Genomic DNA, 18,817 nt, shown 5'->3' on the forward strand with positions numbered 1-18,817 from the left:
ACGTCGGAGGACCTCTTGAAGCGCATCTTCCAAAAGTAAGTTAAACTCAACTTTATTTATCTTTATAGAGCATATTATTTTATGAAATGTTAATGTTTTAGAACAAAACAATACAGGTTACTTACATGGACCTTAAACATACAAAATATAGCACTGAAGCAACTTACGAACAAATTCAACTTAGTAGGGCAGTGTCTGTACAATGGTGTGAGGTTCAATGTCCGTGAATGTGGTTTAAAAGGAACTCAATCATCCTGGGAGAGAGAAAAAAACTTTATTCAGACTTCAACTGAAAAATTATTTGTGCTTTGTGTAAAGTTTTTCAACGGCTTATTTTATTTCAACACGTTCTCGTACACTCTCCATATATTTATACGTAATCTCGTTACAAGCAACTAACGTCACCACGTACAGAATAAATATCAAAGACCCTTTACAGACACGCTTGCCTGTTAAACTCTGAGAGTAGAAAAAAAAAAGCCACCGCTGTTATTTTAGGAAAACATTCAAAGAATCGTCCTCGCTCACCGTAACCCGACACCACCGATTCACTCGGCGGAATCCGACCGGAGGCCAGAGTTTACTCGTTTCCATTATCCCATTGACCGCTCTTGAGCAAGGCAGCGTCTGTTTCCGATTCCAAGAGGACTGCTGGAGCTCCCCGTCGCAGTAGAGGCAAAACCTGGCGAAATTCCCTAAAAAGGCGCACGCCCTTTACAAATTAGCGTGGATGTCCTCGTGCCGTAGCACTTTGTAAGTCACCCAATAGAAGATGTTGAAAATGAGGAAGCTCAACGGGAAGACGGCTCGGGAGATGGTGTCGATGCGCTTGGCCCGGTCCACGAAGCGTTTGTGGAGGTACTCGCCGGTGTATGCCGCCACGGGAGGAGGCGGGCCCCCGAAGACGGTGGGCCCCTCCACCGCCGTGCCGTCTTTGGATTGCAGACAGTGGCCCAAGCCGTAGCCCCGGAAGTAGAAACCGCGGCTATCCCGCAACATTTCCTCGTCCTGTGGGGTAAATTACACGGGACATGTCATGTTCCCAGGGTGAGCTTCATGACCAGACTTTAATAAGGGTAAAGGGAAATAACAAAAAGCGCTCCACACATAGAAGGAAGAGACAAAAGGAGAAAGAACAGTCGGAAAAACCTGCAGCTGGCAAAGTTCAGGAAGTCCATAGTTGATCAAAGACAGGAATCAAGGCGTTGAAAATCATATGCAGGAGGGGACGTCAAAATGGCAACTATCCCACAGCCAGGGTTGGGTAGCGTTACTTTAACTTGATTACTTTCAATTACTTTTGGATTACTCCAATACCAAATATGCTAATAAAAGACAAAAGAAACTAAACACGAATAAAATGATGACTCACAACACGTGGTAAGCTTTCTCTCCTGGCTTTGATCTCTTTGATCTCCGGCAAAACTAACATAAAATGCGACAGAAACAAAATGAAAATAAATCCAAACAGCTTGCCAACATCATTTTTGCCGTTCCATGTATTCCGTTACTCCCCAAGCCTGCACAAAATTTAGTAATTTTATTCATATTTAGTTTCTTTTGTCTTTTATTAGCATATTTGGTATTGGAGTAATCCAAAAGTAATTGAAAGTAATCAAGTTAAAGTAATCCTAACTAACCCTGCCCACAGCCACTGCTGTCGGCACAGTCCTTAAATACGGCTCTTTTGATCAGATGAACAGTGTAGGTGGTCTTCCAGTATGTCTGCCTATTGCCTGGAGAACCGTGGTGCCTCATAGCGCCCGACCAGGCTTGTGGGTATTGTAGCCCGCACACCTTTTCCTCATTACCAACGCCTGACCGCTATTTAAAGACTGTGCCAACAGAAGAGGCAGTCAGGTCATTATGTATCGCTTTCATTGTCATTTCTAATTTTCACTTCCATGCCAGCTTTGGTTTTTGTTTCAACATTTTGTTATTGTTTTGTGACCTCTTGTTTGCGACTGTGTTTTATTATTAATAACTATCATTTTTATTAGCAGCCATGCCTTTGTTATTGCTTCCCTGCACTTGGGTCCACCCACCAAATGGGGACACAGCTATATTAACATATTCAAATAAACGACAATCATATAAAACCCCGTAAAAATATACAAAAATATGGGAAAACACATTGAAAGCTCCTTGTTTAGAGTACTGATTCCTGTGTTGTGTCTCCAACCTCTGCAGCTACTTGAATCCTCACTCTCTAAAACAGGGCTCCCCTTCTTTTTGAAGCTGAGAGCGATTTTTTGTTACAAATTATCACAAAGATATACGTTTGATATGCATGTCTAACAAAACATTTCATGTTTTCACTAAGTTGTTACTAAGCTATTATTATGTTATTACCATTTTGTAATCATTAGAAGTAGGGTTAAAATAGGCTAAATCAAATTTGACCTTATTTATAGTACATTTTGTTATTGTAGCTAAACAAAATTAAATTCATGATAAACAAAAGCTCAGAAGAGTTGGAATGCTGCCTCAAGATGCTTGAGGGATGGTACATAGCAATGGAATCAAGTGTAAATGGTAGATGGTCTTTGCAAGTTAAATAAACTTAAGAAAAAAAATGCATATGCATTGTAGAGAAAATAGGCCCAACACAAAAATGATTTCCAAATTCTTTGTTCCAAATAACTCACTTTGGGATGGATGGAACGACTATTGGACTGTTCCCGGACGTCCCAATTCACCTAGTACCATAATGAAATCTGATAACATGAAGTTTTGAATGTCATTAATGCATCCAAGGAAATGTATTGATAAAATAAAGTTCTCACCGTACCTAATTATGTCGCTTGGAGGGACATTCTTAAGTACAGAACATTACGCAAATTTCAAACTACTTTGGTTTTCTAACAAGTCTAGCAACTTCAAACACCGTCATCCGATCCTGGTGGTCTCAGATATCGGAGTTCAAGCCCAAAAAGGTCAAGCCTCCCTGATTCATATAAAAAGAGTAGGTGATTGATAGCTCGTGCTCTTTTTCTCCTACCTGACTGACTCATCGCACGTCAGCCGCTTGGCGCAGCCGTGCAGTCCTGATCTGCGGCCTGCAGTTCAGAACGTCGGCCATACGTTCCGACCATCCGGAGCATGAGACCAAATCTCTCCGCAATGCAAGTAAGGTGACTGCTTCTGATTTAACTCCATGTTTGCTGGTTTTTGGGAATAAGTGTTTTTTTATGTACAAGGGAATTTCCTCAAACCGACTTGCGGAAACTTTTTTTTTGTGCTAGTAACTTCCAGGCTTTCAGCAGTTGAAAACTCCAATCATCTGCGCCCGCCCCCCCTTTTTTTTCTATCATTCTCTGTGTTGATAAATTATGTGTGCTATTTTAACCGGCATGGTTCATTGATTCCATTTTCTTGGGATTAGCAATTCATATCAGAACTCAAAGAACTCAAAGTAATGACGTAAGTTATTTTTTTAAATCAGTGTAGGAAATTATAGCTTCCTTCAGAAAAAAATGATTTATGGTGGAGCACAAGCAACACCTATAGGCAAATTTGTTTACTGATTGCAGTAAAGCATAATTTGTTTCAATCGTAACGATTTTCCAAAGCAAAGCTAGAAAAATCCCTACAGCATGTTCAAAGGGCGCACCCGATTCAAACCTGATTCACTGCTAATTTTTTTAACAGCACTGTTGGTTAGAAATTTTGAAACAAGCACACTTTTTAAAAACAGGCGATAAAACGGGATAGAGTGAGGGGAAAAGCAGACTTTATAAGTTAACAAAAACAACACAAGGTCGGAAAGAGAAGATCGCCGGATCGACATAAAGTTCTTGTTAGGGTCCAGGTTAGTGAGGGTTTAGGGTTCACACAGGGTTGAAGCTTTACCCTGATACAGGCGCTGCAGTGCTCAGCCACATTGCCGCAGGCGCTATCGCTAGCAGGAATCACCTTCACGTTCCGCAAAGCCTCGACACTCCCGTTCGGACAGCACAGGTCCTCCAAGACACACAGTTGCATTTGTTACTTTAAGTTGGAGTACTTTGAATATCATCTTCCGTTATATTTTACTGCCTTTTTGTAACCGTTTTATAGGATACATCTATTCGCTGTGTTGCATTAAAAAGAAGGTAAGAAGCAAGGAAAGAAAGAAAGAAGAAAGGAAAGAAGGAAACAATAAAATAGAAAAGAGAAACAAAGAACAAACCAAACGTATGTGCAGCCGTTTAAGACTTTTTATGATTAAAGGAAATACAAAACATGACTTGACGAGATAAAAAAAGCAGATTTGCAGAGAGAGAGAGAGAGAGAGAAAGAAGGAGAGAGAGAAAGAAAAATAAAGAGATAAAAAGATGGGGAGAGAGAGGGAAAAATAAAAATAAAGAAATAGAAAGAAAAGAAAAAGGAAAGAAGAAAGGAGAGAAAGACAGAGAAAAAGAAATGAAAAGAAAGTAAAGAAAGAGTTACAAAGAAAGAAAATGAGAGACAAAGGAAGAAAGAGATAGAAAAAGAATGAGTTAGAGAGTTAGAAAGAAAAAGAGAAAGAAAAAAATAGAGTGTGTTAAAAGAAAAAAAGAGAAATAAAAAAGGAGAGAGACAGAGAAATATATAGAAAGGAAAAGAAAGAGAAATAAAGAAAGAAAAACAAAGTTAGAAAGAAAGGGAGAGAGAGTGAAAGATATAAATAAAAACAAAGAAAGAATAAGAAAGAGAGATTGTTAGAAAGAAAAAGACATAAATAAGAGGAGAGAGAGAGAGCGAGACAGAGAGACAGAGACAGAGACAGAGACAGAGACAGAGAGAGAGAGAGAGAGAGAGAGAGAGAGAGAGAGAGAGAGAGAGAGAGAGAGAGAGAGAAAGAGAGACTTTTAAGTCAGCAATAACAGAAGAGAAGGTTTAGGTATTTCATGAATAATAATAAAACAAGATAAATATTTACTCCATTTGCAAACAAATTCAATCTATTTAATCATTTTTTATTATCACACTTTTAAAAATATATATATTTTCTTAAATTGGATGAAATATAGATTTAATGTTCGAGTCATCGTCCACCTAAGAAAAAAACAAATAAATAAATGAATACTACTCCACCTCCACGTTTCTTAGTCTAAACATTATTTCTTTTATGGCAACATTTTTGTAACTGTTTTTCTCACATAAAATAAATGCACGAAATTCTTTCGTTACTATTCTAAAAATACTTCGCTCAAAGTTCAAATATGCCTGTCACGGTTGCCATGGCGCCCAATTGGCCCCGCCCGTGTGGCGCCAGCTGCGGCTCGTTGACAGATTGGCTTCCCTTCTATTTAGGCTCAGTGCTCTCACTCACCCTTTGTCAGTCCGTCAATGAACCTCTGCCCCGCAACCCGTGGGTTTTGACTCTGCCTGCGTTTCCTGTCCGGTATCGTTCCCGTCTATTTTTGCCCTGTTCATTATTATCTCCAGTTTTCTTTCCTGTCTAGTTTGTCCCGTTTAATTTCGATATCCTGTTTTGATATCAATCCTGTCCGTCCCGTCCTGTCCGGTATCGACCCCATCTGTCCGATATCTGCTCGGGCAATTGGTATCGATCTCGTCGGCCTCTGGCTTCCTGTCATTCCACGCCAGACTGCTGCCTAACGTGCATGACTCCCCGTTTCCCGTAAAATAAAAGGCTTGTGTGAGAGGCGTCACACATTTGGGTCCTGATCCTGTTCCGGTTCATGACAACATGAATGAAATGATAAACCGACTAGAAATGGCAGTGATGGAATACAAAATTATGTTATCTGCCAAATCAAATTCATAAAGTGATATTTCTATTAAGTTTCGAGAAAAACAAGTATAAAAATGAGCAAAATGATAAATATTTAATTTCTGTATGAGCATTTTTTCTTCCAATAGTTAAGTATTTTTTTAAGTATTTTTATAAAGTCTTTAGAAAAACAAGTAGAACTATAATAAACATTTAATTCTTGTAATAAGCAATTTTTTCTGCAGATACCCAACTTTTTTTGGCAGTGAATATAAAAAAAATAAGTTATTAGTCATCATCCACCTAAGAAAAATGCTCACATTATTTTCAAATAGTCAACTCTTTCACATGGTTTCACTTTTGCTTTCTAAAATCACCTCGGAGTGATTGTCATTTGCTACTGCCCCCTCTGGCCTACGGAGTAGCTGCACCCTCGAGCTTGCGGCACCCAATTCAAAGAAGGGTCAATTGGAAATTTCACCCCAAAAACGAAGAAACCAACTAACAGGCGCAGTTGCGGTTAAACTCGGGAATCTTTTTACTTATCTTCTGTGAAAATTGGTTGACGTAAAAACTTTTGAACATTTAATATTCCATCACAAGTCTGTAAATACACACACTCAAAAGCATGTTTCCCTTATCCCCGAAAGCGTAGAAAGACCGTCCTAATCAGATTAGGACCGAGAGTAGAAACTATCGTGCCGAGGGATGCTTTCACATGATTTATTACTGTGTACTCCGTGCAGGACGGCGGAGAAAATACGTTGATTTTACGCACCTCACGTGTACCTTTTCCGAGTTGCGCGTTACTGGAATCGCCTTGTAATAACCGCCGCCGGGGTTTTGATTATGTTTGCCCGCAAAGTCAATAAAACCTGATCAAAGCGCACGCTTGGAAATAAATGAGGTTTCCAGACAAGGATAGAGGATTTTTATTGTTTTCTTGATGGTGAGTTTTTTTGTGTTTGCTGCTGAGATTTGCAGAGATGCTAAAGGGAGAAGCAAAACATGCTAACCATAAAAGCGAAGCCTACGATTATCAATGAATACAAATAAGGCACATGCATCCTTTAAAAAGATGAAGTTTTTGGGGGCGCCTCCTTACAGAATTTTCCCCATTATATGACATCAACAGAAAATTATTTGCATGCGTCAAATACTGTATTTATTCACTATTACTTCCAATGCTTGCGGTGATGCTAAAGGGAGAAGCAAAACCATGCTAACCATGGAAGCGAAGCCTACGATATTCTAGAAATACAAAGAAGGCACGTGAATTTCTACCCGAATAGGTAAGCTTGAAAAAGGACTTTTGCTTGGAAGCAAAACTAACAATTTAAAAGACAGTAGACCTTGCCTGACATTATTTTTATATCCTGTGGTGAAAAAAGATTAATTTTTTGGGGGCCCCTCCTTACAGAATTTCCCCCACTATATGACATCAACAGAAAATTATTTGCATGCGTCAAATACTGTATTTATTCACTATGGCTCCCGATGCTTGCGGTGATGCTAAAGGGAGAAGCAAAACCATGCTAACCATGAAAGCGAAGCCTACCATATTCAAGAGATACAAAGAAGGCAAATAAATCCTGAGCCTTAAAAAGTAGGCTTGAAAGACGACTTTCACATAGAAGCAAGACTCTAAGAATTGAAAACACAGTAGACCACCGGGATACAGTGTTCCTGCCTTACAAAATTTTTACTTCATGTGGTGGAAAAAGATTACTTTTGGGGGCCCCTCCTTACAGATTATCCCCCACTATAAGACATCAACAGAAAATGATTTGCCTGCGTCAAATACTGTATTCATTCACTATGGCTCCCGATGCTTGCAGTGATGCTAAAGGGAGAAGCAATAACGTGCTAACCATGGAAGCGAAGCCTACAATTATCAAGAAATACAAAGAAGGCACATGCATCCCTTAAATAGGTAAATTTTTGGGGCCCCTCCATACAGAATTATTTGCATGCCCCAAATACTGTATTTATTCACTATGGCTCCCGAGGTTTGCGGTGATGCTAAAGGGAGAAGCAAAAACATGCTGACCATGGAAACGAAGCCTACGATTATCAAGAAGGCACATGAATCCCTTAATAAGTGAATGACAATGCAATAATGTCTTGTCAATCCAAACCAAAATAAAAACTCCAATATGAATTCCTTTTGTGTGCAGTGCAAAAATACATTACCCCATATTCAGAAATTTTCCTGCATATTTCAAGTATTCTTGGTTTATTGTACTTTTCACTTTCCCTATTTCTAGTTAAACTAGACATATAGTACTTAAAATGGGAACAAAGAATTCTCATTTTTTACAGTGGAGGAAAAAAAAACGTTATTAAAATGAGCAAAAATATCAGATATTGGCAAACCTGACATTTTTTTTTATTTCAAGGATTGTTTTTTTGTATTTTACTGGAGGGAAAAAAAAAAAAAAAGGAAAATAACCCACTAAAAATTAAAACTAGAAAATTGTTCTTCCAATTTATAAGCGTGTATATTTTGCAGTATGTGCGTTTTTATTAATAGAAAGGAAAAAATGTTACTACACAAAATCCTTAAAATTGGAACAATTATGCGATACGGAATATTATTGATTTCCTGATGTGAGTAAAAAAAAAATCTAAAACTAAAATAAAATACTCCATGATCTACAATAGTAGATCATTTTGTTTGTTATTTTTTATTTAGCAATCATTTAAATAACGTTATAATTAAGTACACATGTGAAGGAAAAAGTACATTTTATTTAACTATTGTGTGACGTGACTTTGGCTGGTCAATTGGAGTGGCGGATGGATGAAGGTTTTAGATCAGGGGATGGTGTAATAATAGTCTGTGGTTTGCAATAATCTGTGGTCTGTACAGCCCTTTGAGACTCTTTGTGATTAAGGGCTATACAAGTAAACTTGACTTGAATTGAATTTATTTTATTATTTTAAACGTTTATGTCTGTTTATTTGGTTTTCCGAGTTGTTAGGTGTGGAACAGAAGGGGCAAGGGTTATTTTATCATATTATTGTACATAGAATGTTTTTATAAGGAACTTTCAGTTGAAATTCGCTTGAAAAATTGCATAAAATATCTAGGGGTCTGAAATTTTCATCGTAGGTTGTCCACTGTGAGAGAGATAAACTAAAAAAAAAAAAAAAAAAAAAGAAAGAAAAACCGAAAATTTCAAACCCCGCCATGATTTCTTAATGGGAGGAATAAGAAAATAGCAGGGTGTTCAAATACTTAGTTTCTTCACTGTAACTCAGACATAGCTAAGTATGTGTTATCAGTAGTTTATTATTTACTTAAAAACAGAAGAGCATACTTTGAATAACTATCAAAAGGTTTTTAAGGATTTCTGTCTTTATTTGTCCCCAACATTAAAATTGACTTTTTTAACATGCATATCCTGCGACTGGTTACCGGTTGCCAAGGCAACAAGTCCAAGCATATCGACAGCATCCCTTCCAGGAAAAAAAAAATACTGCCGTTGATCAAAACGTGGGGTGTAAGTCAAAGTTATCGTGCTTATACAGTTTGTATTTGACCCCACCCTACCACCCTTCTTTGTCCCCGGCGTTAAAGCCGGCTTGATTTAACACTCACGATTCTTTGCTGCCGCTGCTTTTTTCTCAGCCTGATGAACTCCTTGTGCTGCCTGGAGACAAAGTTGACCGCTGCATACTCCAGTAGGGCGGCGAACACGAAGAGAAGACACACCGCCATCCAGATGTCGATGGCTTTCACATAGGACACCTGCAGATCACATGGCCGCGTATCAACTCATGGTACCAGAAACAGTGATTTGCATAGTGCATTCCGATAAATCGTCTCTTCGCTTCTTCACCTGTGCGTCAATAATGTTGAGAAAAACTGAACCAAAGTCTTTCAACCATATTTTATAGTTGCTCTTTTACGTACATATACACGTTAAACCAGGAGGCTATTGACTGTGTGTTTGTATTATCGGAAAACTATTAATGATTAACAATTTAAGCAATAATTGATTTGAACATATGTCATTGCTATATAATGTAAAAAGCTTTGGTCCTAAAACAGATCCCTGTGGAACACCACACTTTATTCATTGTCAATTTGATGTATAACTGTCTTAGGTAACATATCGTCTGTTATAAAGAGCTAGGATAATCTACACCCAGCCTTTTATCTAGCTTAATCTAGAACACAGGTGTCAAACAGGCGGCCCGAGGGCCAGATCAGGCCACCTAAGGGATTGAATCCGGCCCGCGAGACAACACTAAGAGAAGCGCAAGAGAAAAACAAGCTGCAGGTTGAAATATGTCAACTTGATGTTGCCAAAGAAAGGTGCCTCGAACAAAGACACTGTACTTGTATTTCTTTTTCTTTCTCTCTCTCTCTCCCTCTTTTCCACCCCTTTTCTCCCACTCTGTCTCTGTCTCTTTCACTCTGTGTCTCTCTTTTTCTCTTCCTTTGTTGCTCTTTGTCTCTTTCTCTCTCTGTGTTTTTTTAACGTATTTTGCTCTAACTTCCTTTTTTCCTTTTATCTTTCTCTTTTCCTACCCTTCGCGCTTTCTTTTCTCTTTTCTCTCCTTCTGTCTTTCTATTTCTATTCTTCCGCTCCCTTTCTTTCCCCCTCACTCACGACTTCTCTTTTTATCTCTTTTATTTTCTCACACTCTCTCCCTTTCTCTTTCTTTGTCGCACCCTCTCCCCTTTTCCCTCCCTCTTTCTCTTATTTCTTTATCTCTCTTTTTCTTTCTCTTTAATCTACTAGTCCGGCCCCCAACAGAATGTTTGTTCTATCGTGTGGCCCCCAAGATGACAAATCGAGACAGATCAAGGTAAGGACCCAAGAGAACGAATACTAGAGTAAGTTAGTAGTAGTAGGTTAGCTAGAGTTAGTAAGCTAATTTTTCTATATCTAAACATGTATTGTAAATTCCAAACTAAGAGCTGCTATTATTTTGCATATTTTTTTACTCTACGGCTTACAACACGAAGAAGATTTTTTTATTTTTTCAAAGCAGATAATCGCAAGGGCAACTGCGGCCACTTTGGACACGTGCCACGCCCTTCCCATGGATCTCCCCATCTGAGCTGCCGGTTTGGGCCATGCAACGATGCAGCGGCACTCCCTGTCCCTCTTAAATTCTCTTTGTACTTCTACTTTGCCCCCAGCTAGTTGCCTCGGCCGTCGTTTAACAGCTGACTCAGAACTGGAGCGGACCAAAGGAATATGTTTACCTTAAAGAAAGCATTGCGAGTTCATGCGGCAGGTGATGACGCAATGTGATTTCTGCCAAGTGCTCTGAATGTCAACGTGAGGGAGGTGGAAGGAGGAACCCGCGCGTCTTTTACCCCAACACAGAGGAGGAAAAATTGTATGGATTTGGTGATTTTGAGTTGGACTGATTTTCTTTATTTAAAGAATGACTTGAGTAAAGGTAAGTGCATGCTGTGTAGGTCCTCCACGAAGGGGAGGAAAAAAACGCGACAGAGAGGCCCCACCAGCCCAACTTAATGATTGACATTCTAAATTTGGGTCGAACTTACCTCCATTTCTGACGTAATTTTCAAACCCGGAGTGTTTTGCTTTGGCACCTTTCTAGCTCGGTGTTTGTTGACTAATGGTGCAGTGTATGTATGTGACCCAACCCTGGTTTTATATCGTCAGTAAAAGTTCTGTTTGTAATAATTTTCAGTATCAGTCCTGCTGGTTTTACCTGATAATAAAGAAAGCAAAATTGCTGCTGTCAAGTCAGCCTCCGGGTAGGACGTCTCGAGAGGGTAGGACGTTTCGGCAGAACACCTGGTTTAATATAACTGAACGCGCAACTCCGAACCGATTAATTTCATAGCCCGGGGCTCAACTGTATAACCTTCTAGGGAACAGGTGTCAAACGGGAAGCCCGCAGGTGGGATCAGGCCCGCCTAGGGTTTTATTCGACCTACAAGACAACCCTGAGAGAAGTGCAAGAGAAAAATGAACTGCAGTGTTAAATACAATATGTGTATTTGATGTCACACAAACCAGGCACCGCTTGCAAAGCAACTGTAGTAATATCTCTCTCTGTCTCTGTCTCCCTCTCACTCTCAATTTCTCTCTCTCTTTCTCCCTCTCTCTTGCATGCCCCTATTTTTTCTCTCCCACTCTTTCTCTCCCTCTCTCTAACACTCTCTTTCTCTCTCTCCTTTTTTCTCTTTTGTTCTAACCCTCTCTATCGTTCTCTCTTCTTTATTTATTTTTCTCTCGTTTCACTTTTTTTCTTTATCTTTTGCTCTTTTATTATTTTTTTCTAACGTTCTCTCTTTCTCTCACCCATTTTCTTTCTCGTTCTCATGCTCACTCTTTTTTTTATCTCTTTTTTATCTTTCTCTTGCTTTATTTATTTCTTTTCATCCTTTTATTCTCCCTTTTCTTTCTTCTTTTTCCCTCTTCTTTCTATTGGGCTCTCTTTCACTCTTTTTTCTCTCTTTCTACATTTCTTCTTTTTTCTAACCCTCTCTCACTTTCTCCAATTTGTTCTTTCATTTTTGGTCTCTTTCTTTCTTTCTCTCTTTTTTCCCATTTCTCTCTATTGTAGTATTTATATTTCTCTCTCTCACCCCTTTTCTGTCTCTTTTACCTTCTCTTTTTCTTCTACTCTGTCTCCCTGTTTATCTCTCTCTTTTGATTTGTCTTTCATTCTCTTTAACCTGGCCCCCGTGAGATTTTTTTTTCTAGCATATGGCCTCACAGCTGAAACGAGTTTGACACCCCGGTTCTAGAGAGTTTGTAAACGCTTGCCCTCATCTTTATTAAAGCAACATTTGTATTCAATGCATCATTTTAATGTGGAAAAAAACATTCAGGAAAACACTGCTCATATTTCCATAAAAACCCAAAACAATGGATTCTTCAATTTAGTCATCAAGTGTAACCCTTGAAGACAAAACCTTTCAAAATCAAAGCGTGTGGGTTAGACTTCAAGCAGTGATTAAGATGTAATGAACGTAGTGCATTCGGAGGTGTCTCGGTTGTGTTTGTGGTCACAAACCCTGATTACAGCCTAGGGCCTGTTTTTGGACGCCATCTGCCAGGATGCGAGAACGAATACTCAAAGTGCTTTAAAGCGGTTGACCATGAGTGTCATGATTACTGATGTGACTTAGCTGTGCCCGCTCATTTGGCACCCATCGCTGCGGGCTCTGATTGGCTCCCTGTCCCTAGTTAAACCCAGTCCTGTCAATCCCCTGTGGTCAGTCCGTCTGCAAACCTCTGTTGATGCAAGGCAAGCCTTTTTTGACCCTGATTCTCGCCTGTCCCGTCTTTGCTCCCGTTTGTCTCCGGCTACGACCCGTTTTGATCCCGACCACGTCTGCTCTCCCGTCCCGGCTTACGACCCGTTTCTGACCCCGACCACGTTTTCGCTCTCCTGTCCCGGCTATTGACCTGTTTTTCCGTTCCTGACACCGCCATCGCCGCTACGGAAGATCCTCTTTGTCCATTTCTTCCCCCCAGTGGTGGTTTTACACTAAATGACACCCTGGGCGAGACCCCCTTCCAAGCGCATCCGTCCCCACGCCACCTTAAATCCCCTCCCCCACCACAAAATTGCACATATTCAACACAGATAAAAGAGATAGATATATCTGTCGATTGCACAAATGTTTAATTTAAAAACTAGAAACACACTATACACAAAAATCGGCAAATATTAATATAATATACTTGAATAATAACTACAAATACACTAAATACATAAAAATGGCAAATGGTAAATAGTCTGCATTTATATAGCGCTTTTCAAGTCAATGAAGACCTCCCAAAGCGCTTTACAATGTGCTTCACACTTTTCCCTTTTAAACACTAACTAACCGATAGCCGCGTCAGCCATGCAAGGCAACTATCTGCTATCGGGGGCATTAGGGATTCAGTGTCTTGCCCAAGGACACTTCGACAAATAACACGGAGGAGCCGGGAATCAAGCCTGCGATCTCTTGATCCCAAGACGAGCACTTTACCTAATGCCGCCCCAATTAAAAATAGTCAAGTCATGTTTATTTGTATAGCCCTTAATCACACGGAGTCTCAAAGGGCTGCACAGACCACAGACTATTATGATACCATCCCCTGTTCTAAAACCTACATGAGGGCAAGGAAAAACTCAAAATCCTCAACATGAGGAATATGAAGAATCCTTGAGAAGGGACCGCACATGGGGTAATCCCCCTTCCAGGATGACCTGGCTGCAACGGATGTTGCAATAACAAACAATAAAAACAAAAATAAAATAATGCAAGAATGGAATGAACATTACGGGTGTGGAAATTATGACCCAAGAAAAAAAAAATTACTTCCAATTTTTTGGTTGGTTGGTCGGATCCTTTAACCTCCAGGGTCATAGGGGCACCATTTCCTGCGGTGTGTCTCGGGCAAGTACAGCCTCATGGCGCCCATCTTTATTTCAACATCTTATTTCTAACCGGGCCTATAGTAGCCTTAAGTTCTGACTATGACACCAGAAATGATGCATGCCACCATGCAGTGCATTACAACGCGGCCAGGGTTGAGTAGGGTTACTTTAACTTGATTACTTTCAATTACTTTTGGATTACTCCAATACCAAATATGCTAATAAAAGACAAAAGAAACTAAATATGAATAAAATGACAAAATTTTGTGCAGGCTTGGGGAGTAACGGAATACATGGAACGGCAAAAATGATGTTGGCAAGCTGTTTGGATTGATTTTCATTTTGTTTCTGTCGCATTTTATGTTAGTTTTGTCGGAGATCAAAGAGATCAAAGCCAGGAGAGAAAGCTTACCACGTGTTGTGAGTCATAATTTTATTCATATTTAGTTTATTTTGTCTTTTATTAGCATATTTGGTATTGGAGTAATCCAAAAGTAATTGAAAGTAATCAAGTTAAAGTAACCCTACTCAACCCTGGACGCGGCCATCATTCCATATTAAGCATCTTCGTCTCGAGTCGTCAGGCGTTCTATCCCGTGAGTCGGGGATACAGTTGCTATGGTTACACGCTATGCTTTCATACTCTAAAACACATCGGGCGCTCTGGCAGATTGAGCGGAACATACGTTCGCTTTTCGGGATCACAACTAGAGAGAGAGAGAGAGAAAGAGAGAAAGAGAGAGAGAGAAAGATAGAGAGAGAGAAAGAGAAAGAGAGAGAAAGAGAGAGAGAAAGAGAGAGAAAGAGAAAGAGAGAGAGAGGGGGAAAGAGAGAGAGAGAGAGAGAGAGAGAGGGAAAGAGAGACAAAGAGAAAGAGAGAAAGAGAGAGAGATAGAGAGCACCAGTGTCGAACACGTTACTTTATTAAAGTAATTAGTTTTAGTTCCTCACAACCTCTTTCAAAAGGTTACTCTATAGAAAAAGTAACTAGTTACCAGGGAGAGTAACTATCTCCAGTACTTTGAAAAGAAGTTGTATGTGAAAGAATTTGAAATTTTCTGAGCAGTATTCGAGTCAGTTGTTGTCAGTAGAGAAGAAGAGACAGGTAGTTGTGTTATAGAAGCTTGTAATATTGATTGCCTCTCACCAGCAACAGATTTATCCTACACTCGAAGTGCAACGGTAAACAATAGAAATAACAATTAGCAGTAAACAATACAAAGTGAGTTAAATAGATACAATCTAGCTCCAATGGTCTTTTGTTAAGCTGGGAATTCCGACTCTTTCAAGAGAACCGGCATTTTCAGCTTGCCTCACTGAAAAGAGCCTTCTCTTCCAGCTCCCAGATGGCTCTTCAGCTCGTTTTGGTTGTTTGATCCTTATATTACCATTTATTTTGTGTATTATGAATCACTCAAAAAGAAACAGAAAGGCAGCAAAAAAGAAACGGTAAACAATAACATAAAATAACAATCAGAAGTAAACAATAGAAAGTTAGTTTAATAAATTAAATCTAATGCAATGGTCCGTTGTGAAGCTGGGAATTCCGACTCTTAATAGAACCGGCGTTTTCAGCTTTCCTAACTAAAAAAAAGCTGTCTCTTCCGGCTCCCAAATGGCTCTTCAGCTTGTTTTGGTCGTTAATCCTTATATTACCATTTATTATGTATTATTATGAATCACTAAAAAAGGGGGGAAAAATAAGCAAAATTAACACTTAAACGTTAAATATGAAAAACACAAAAACATAAATAAATATATTTATGAATTTACAAAAAAAACACAAAAAACAAAACAAAACAATTCTAACCTTTTTAACGATCAACAAATTCAAAGTCAACAGCACAGAATGCCTGAAAAAAAAGCATTTTGACCAATCACATGAGAAAAAAAGCGGCTCTTGATCGGTGGGTAGCCAGCTCCCATTTACAAAGAAGGCTCATAGAGCGAATAACAAGAGTCAGTTGCAGCATTCACCAATTCGCCTTTTCTCTAATGGTAAATACTTTATTCAAGTCAAGTCATGTTTATTTGTGACGCCCTTTATCACAAAGAGTCTCAAAGGGCTGCACAGACCACAGATTATTGCAAACCACAGACTATTACTACACCATCCTCTGATCTAAAACCGACATGAGAGCAAGGAAAAACTCAAAACCTCAACAAGAGGATAGTGAAGAAACCAAATAACTACCTTCTGTTTTGTGGGTGCTGATTGGAAAATATTCGTAATCACTAACTAGATGTATCATAGTCGCTATTTTGAATGGTTACATGATCCCGAAAGACGTGACGTAAACAATTAGGAGGAGAGCGATTACAGTGTTATTTATAACGCGGTTATTCCCAACACTGGAAAGCACAATATGACCTCATGATTTTGTGTCGTTCTTGTCCTCACCTTACCTAAGTCTTCGATCCTCTCGTGTTCTTTGTCCGCGACGTTGTCCTACATTCATGCAAAGTGGCATTTTCAGCACGAAAATAGTCCACTCCGCTCCCGAGTGCCTACCCTTTTCGGCGTCTTTTGGAAATTTTTAAAGGACGAGGACGGTCAATCCCTTTCCTGATCCTCACTTTATCAAACGTGAACTTTTGACATTGAGCATCTAGTTTGGCCTTTTCCAAGCTGTGGCCAACATGCTATGAAACCAACTAATGGATCATTCTTTGGATAGAACCTTTCTGATTGTGAAATTGTCGAGTCAAGTCCCATGTTATTTGTGACGCCTTTGATCAAAAAATGTCTCAAAGGACTGCACAGGTTACAATGACACCATCCCCTGATCTTAAACCAACATGCAGGCAAGGAAAAACTCAAAACCCTTCGCATGTTGAAAATAAGAGACGAGGAGGGGATTTGAAGAACGAAGTCGCCTAAAATATTTGAAGCCGGTCCTGTCAATCCCCGGTTGTCAGTCCATTTGCGAACCTCTGTTTTTCAAGGCAAGCCTTTTTCGACCCCAGACAGCCGCCAGTCACGTTTTTGCTCCTGTTTGTCTTTGGCTACGACCCGTTTTGATCCTGACCACGTCTGTTCTCCCGTTCCGACTTACGACCTCTTTTTTGTTCTCGACGACATCTACTCTCCCGTTCTGGCTTACGACTCGTTTCCGACCCCGACCACGTCTTGCTCTCCCAGTCCCGGCTACCGACCGGTTTTTCCGTCCTTGACACCGCCATCGCTCGCTACGGAAGATCCACTTCCGTGTTCAGATCACAATCAGAGTACGAGAGGGACTTGCTTCCCGCGGCTAGCGAACACCGGATCGTGGGCGCAGCCCTTCCTCTTTCCTTTAATAAAACTTGTGAGAAACGTAACGTAATTGGGTCCTGTTTTCGTTCTGGTCCTGGCACAGACAGACAGACAGACAGACAGACAGACAGACAGACAGACAGACAGACAGACAGACAGACAGACAGACAGACAGATAGATAGATAGATAGATAGATAGATAGATAGATAGATAGATAGATAGATAGATACTTTATTCATCCCCCCAGGGAAATTCACACTTCCAGCAGCATCCCTGCGCTGGAGAACAAAACAATAATAAAGCAAAAGAATACAATACACAAATACCCAATGTGATGTGTTAATACCCAATGTAGCGTGTTATATAGAGTATCTAGATAGTGCTACACAGAATACACACTGCTATAAAAATATGGTAATATGCAATGTGGGGGTTGTGGTTTAATGTGGGCCTTTACTCCACCGGGTGGAGTTAAAGAGCCTCATGGCATGAGGAAGAAAAGATCTCCTCAGTCTGTCCGTTTTACAAGACTGTGACTCTGTATCCTGAAAAGCCTTCGTAAGTAGAGGAAAGGTTTTCCCGTTCAGGTATTTCGTAACCTGAAACTTTCGTATGTAAGACATTCATAAGTAGAGGTACCAGTAGAGGTAGGACTCACCTTTGGCAGAGAAGCCCGCGACCCGGAACTCTGCGTGGTCATGGTAAGCACGGTGGTAATGCCCAGGCCTACTCTGGCGGGGGCGGCGTCCATATTGATCCAAAAAGAAACCCAGGACAGGATGACGATGAGGAGCGAAGGGATGTACATCTGGATCAAATAGTAACCCATTTGGCGCTCCAGGTGGAACTTCACCTCGATGCAGGTGAATTTACCTGCGTTTGTATCGAATCACTCGTCGTGTCGGTCAAAACAGAAAAAAGGAAATCGACAAGTTGATACCTGTGTTGTAATATTTGGTGCAGTAGCCCAAATCCATTTCGTCTTTAAGCACAAACTGCGGCAGGGTGAGGTCGTCGGCTACTTGGACGGGATTCTCGGAAAGCCACTCGAAGATCAGGTCGTTCATGGTGTAGCCGACTGTGGAGAAATTGGTAAAGAAGGGATAGATTATAAAAGAAGAAAAGATAGATAATGAATATACCTTCTTTTCTGGGTTATCAGGCGCACCCAAATACGGTGGTTACGATTGGAATTACACCACCGAATTCGTGCAATGTCAAATGATAAAAACCAACCAAGTCGCAAAACATTGTATGCAACGGGAATCAAACCCGGATTGTGGCTGTCGCTCAACCGCTTGACCAGGGTTTTCAACCTTTTTTGAGCCAAGACACATTTTTTAATTGAAAATAAATCCCGCGGTACACCACCAGTCGGTGCCGTTGCATCTCCAGTAAATCCAACTGTATGATTACTAACGACAATTAGTTACTTAAATACAAATGACATATAAAAAGGCATTCCATTTTATCTCATTATCAC

The 18,817-nt window shown here is 40.0% G+C and overlaps 1 protein-coding gene across 2 annotated transcripts in view; it reads right to left on the minus strand.

The window, feature by feature from the left end:
- Positions 1-252: 252 nt before the first annotated feature.
- Positions 253-18,817, minus strand: part of glra4a (glycine receptor, alpha 4a) — a 91,033-nt gene continuing 72,468 nt past the window's right edge. Inside the window, exons 6-10 of one of the 2 annotated variants that reach the window (XM_088343572.1) lie at positions 18,275-18,412; positions 17,993-18,207; positions 9,306-9,455; positions 3,853-3,963; positions 253-1,008 (exon numbers count right to left, since the gene is read on the minus strand). In XM_088343572.1, the coding sequence (XP_088199698.1) occupies positions 715-1,008; positions 3,853-3,963; positions 9,306-9,455; positions 17,993-18,207; positions 18,275-18,412 (908 nt within the window). In that variant the 3' untranslated portion in view covers positions 253-714. The remainder of the gene's footprint in view (positions 1,009-3,852; positions 3,964-9,305; positions 9,456-17,992; positions 18,208-18,274; positions 18,413-18,817) is intronic. The other variant, XM_088343573.1, reaches the window with a different exon arrangement.

Source organism: Urocampus carinirostris, chromosome 9 (genome assembly GCF_059441175.1).
Source record: "Urocampus carinirostris isolate Australia breed hairy pipefish chromosome 9, RoL_Ucar_1.0, whole genome shotgun sequence".
Lineage (NCBI taxonomy): Eukaryota > Metazoa > Chordata > Actinopteri > Syngnathiformes > Syngnathidae > Urocampus > Urocampus carinirostris.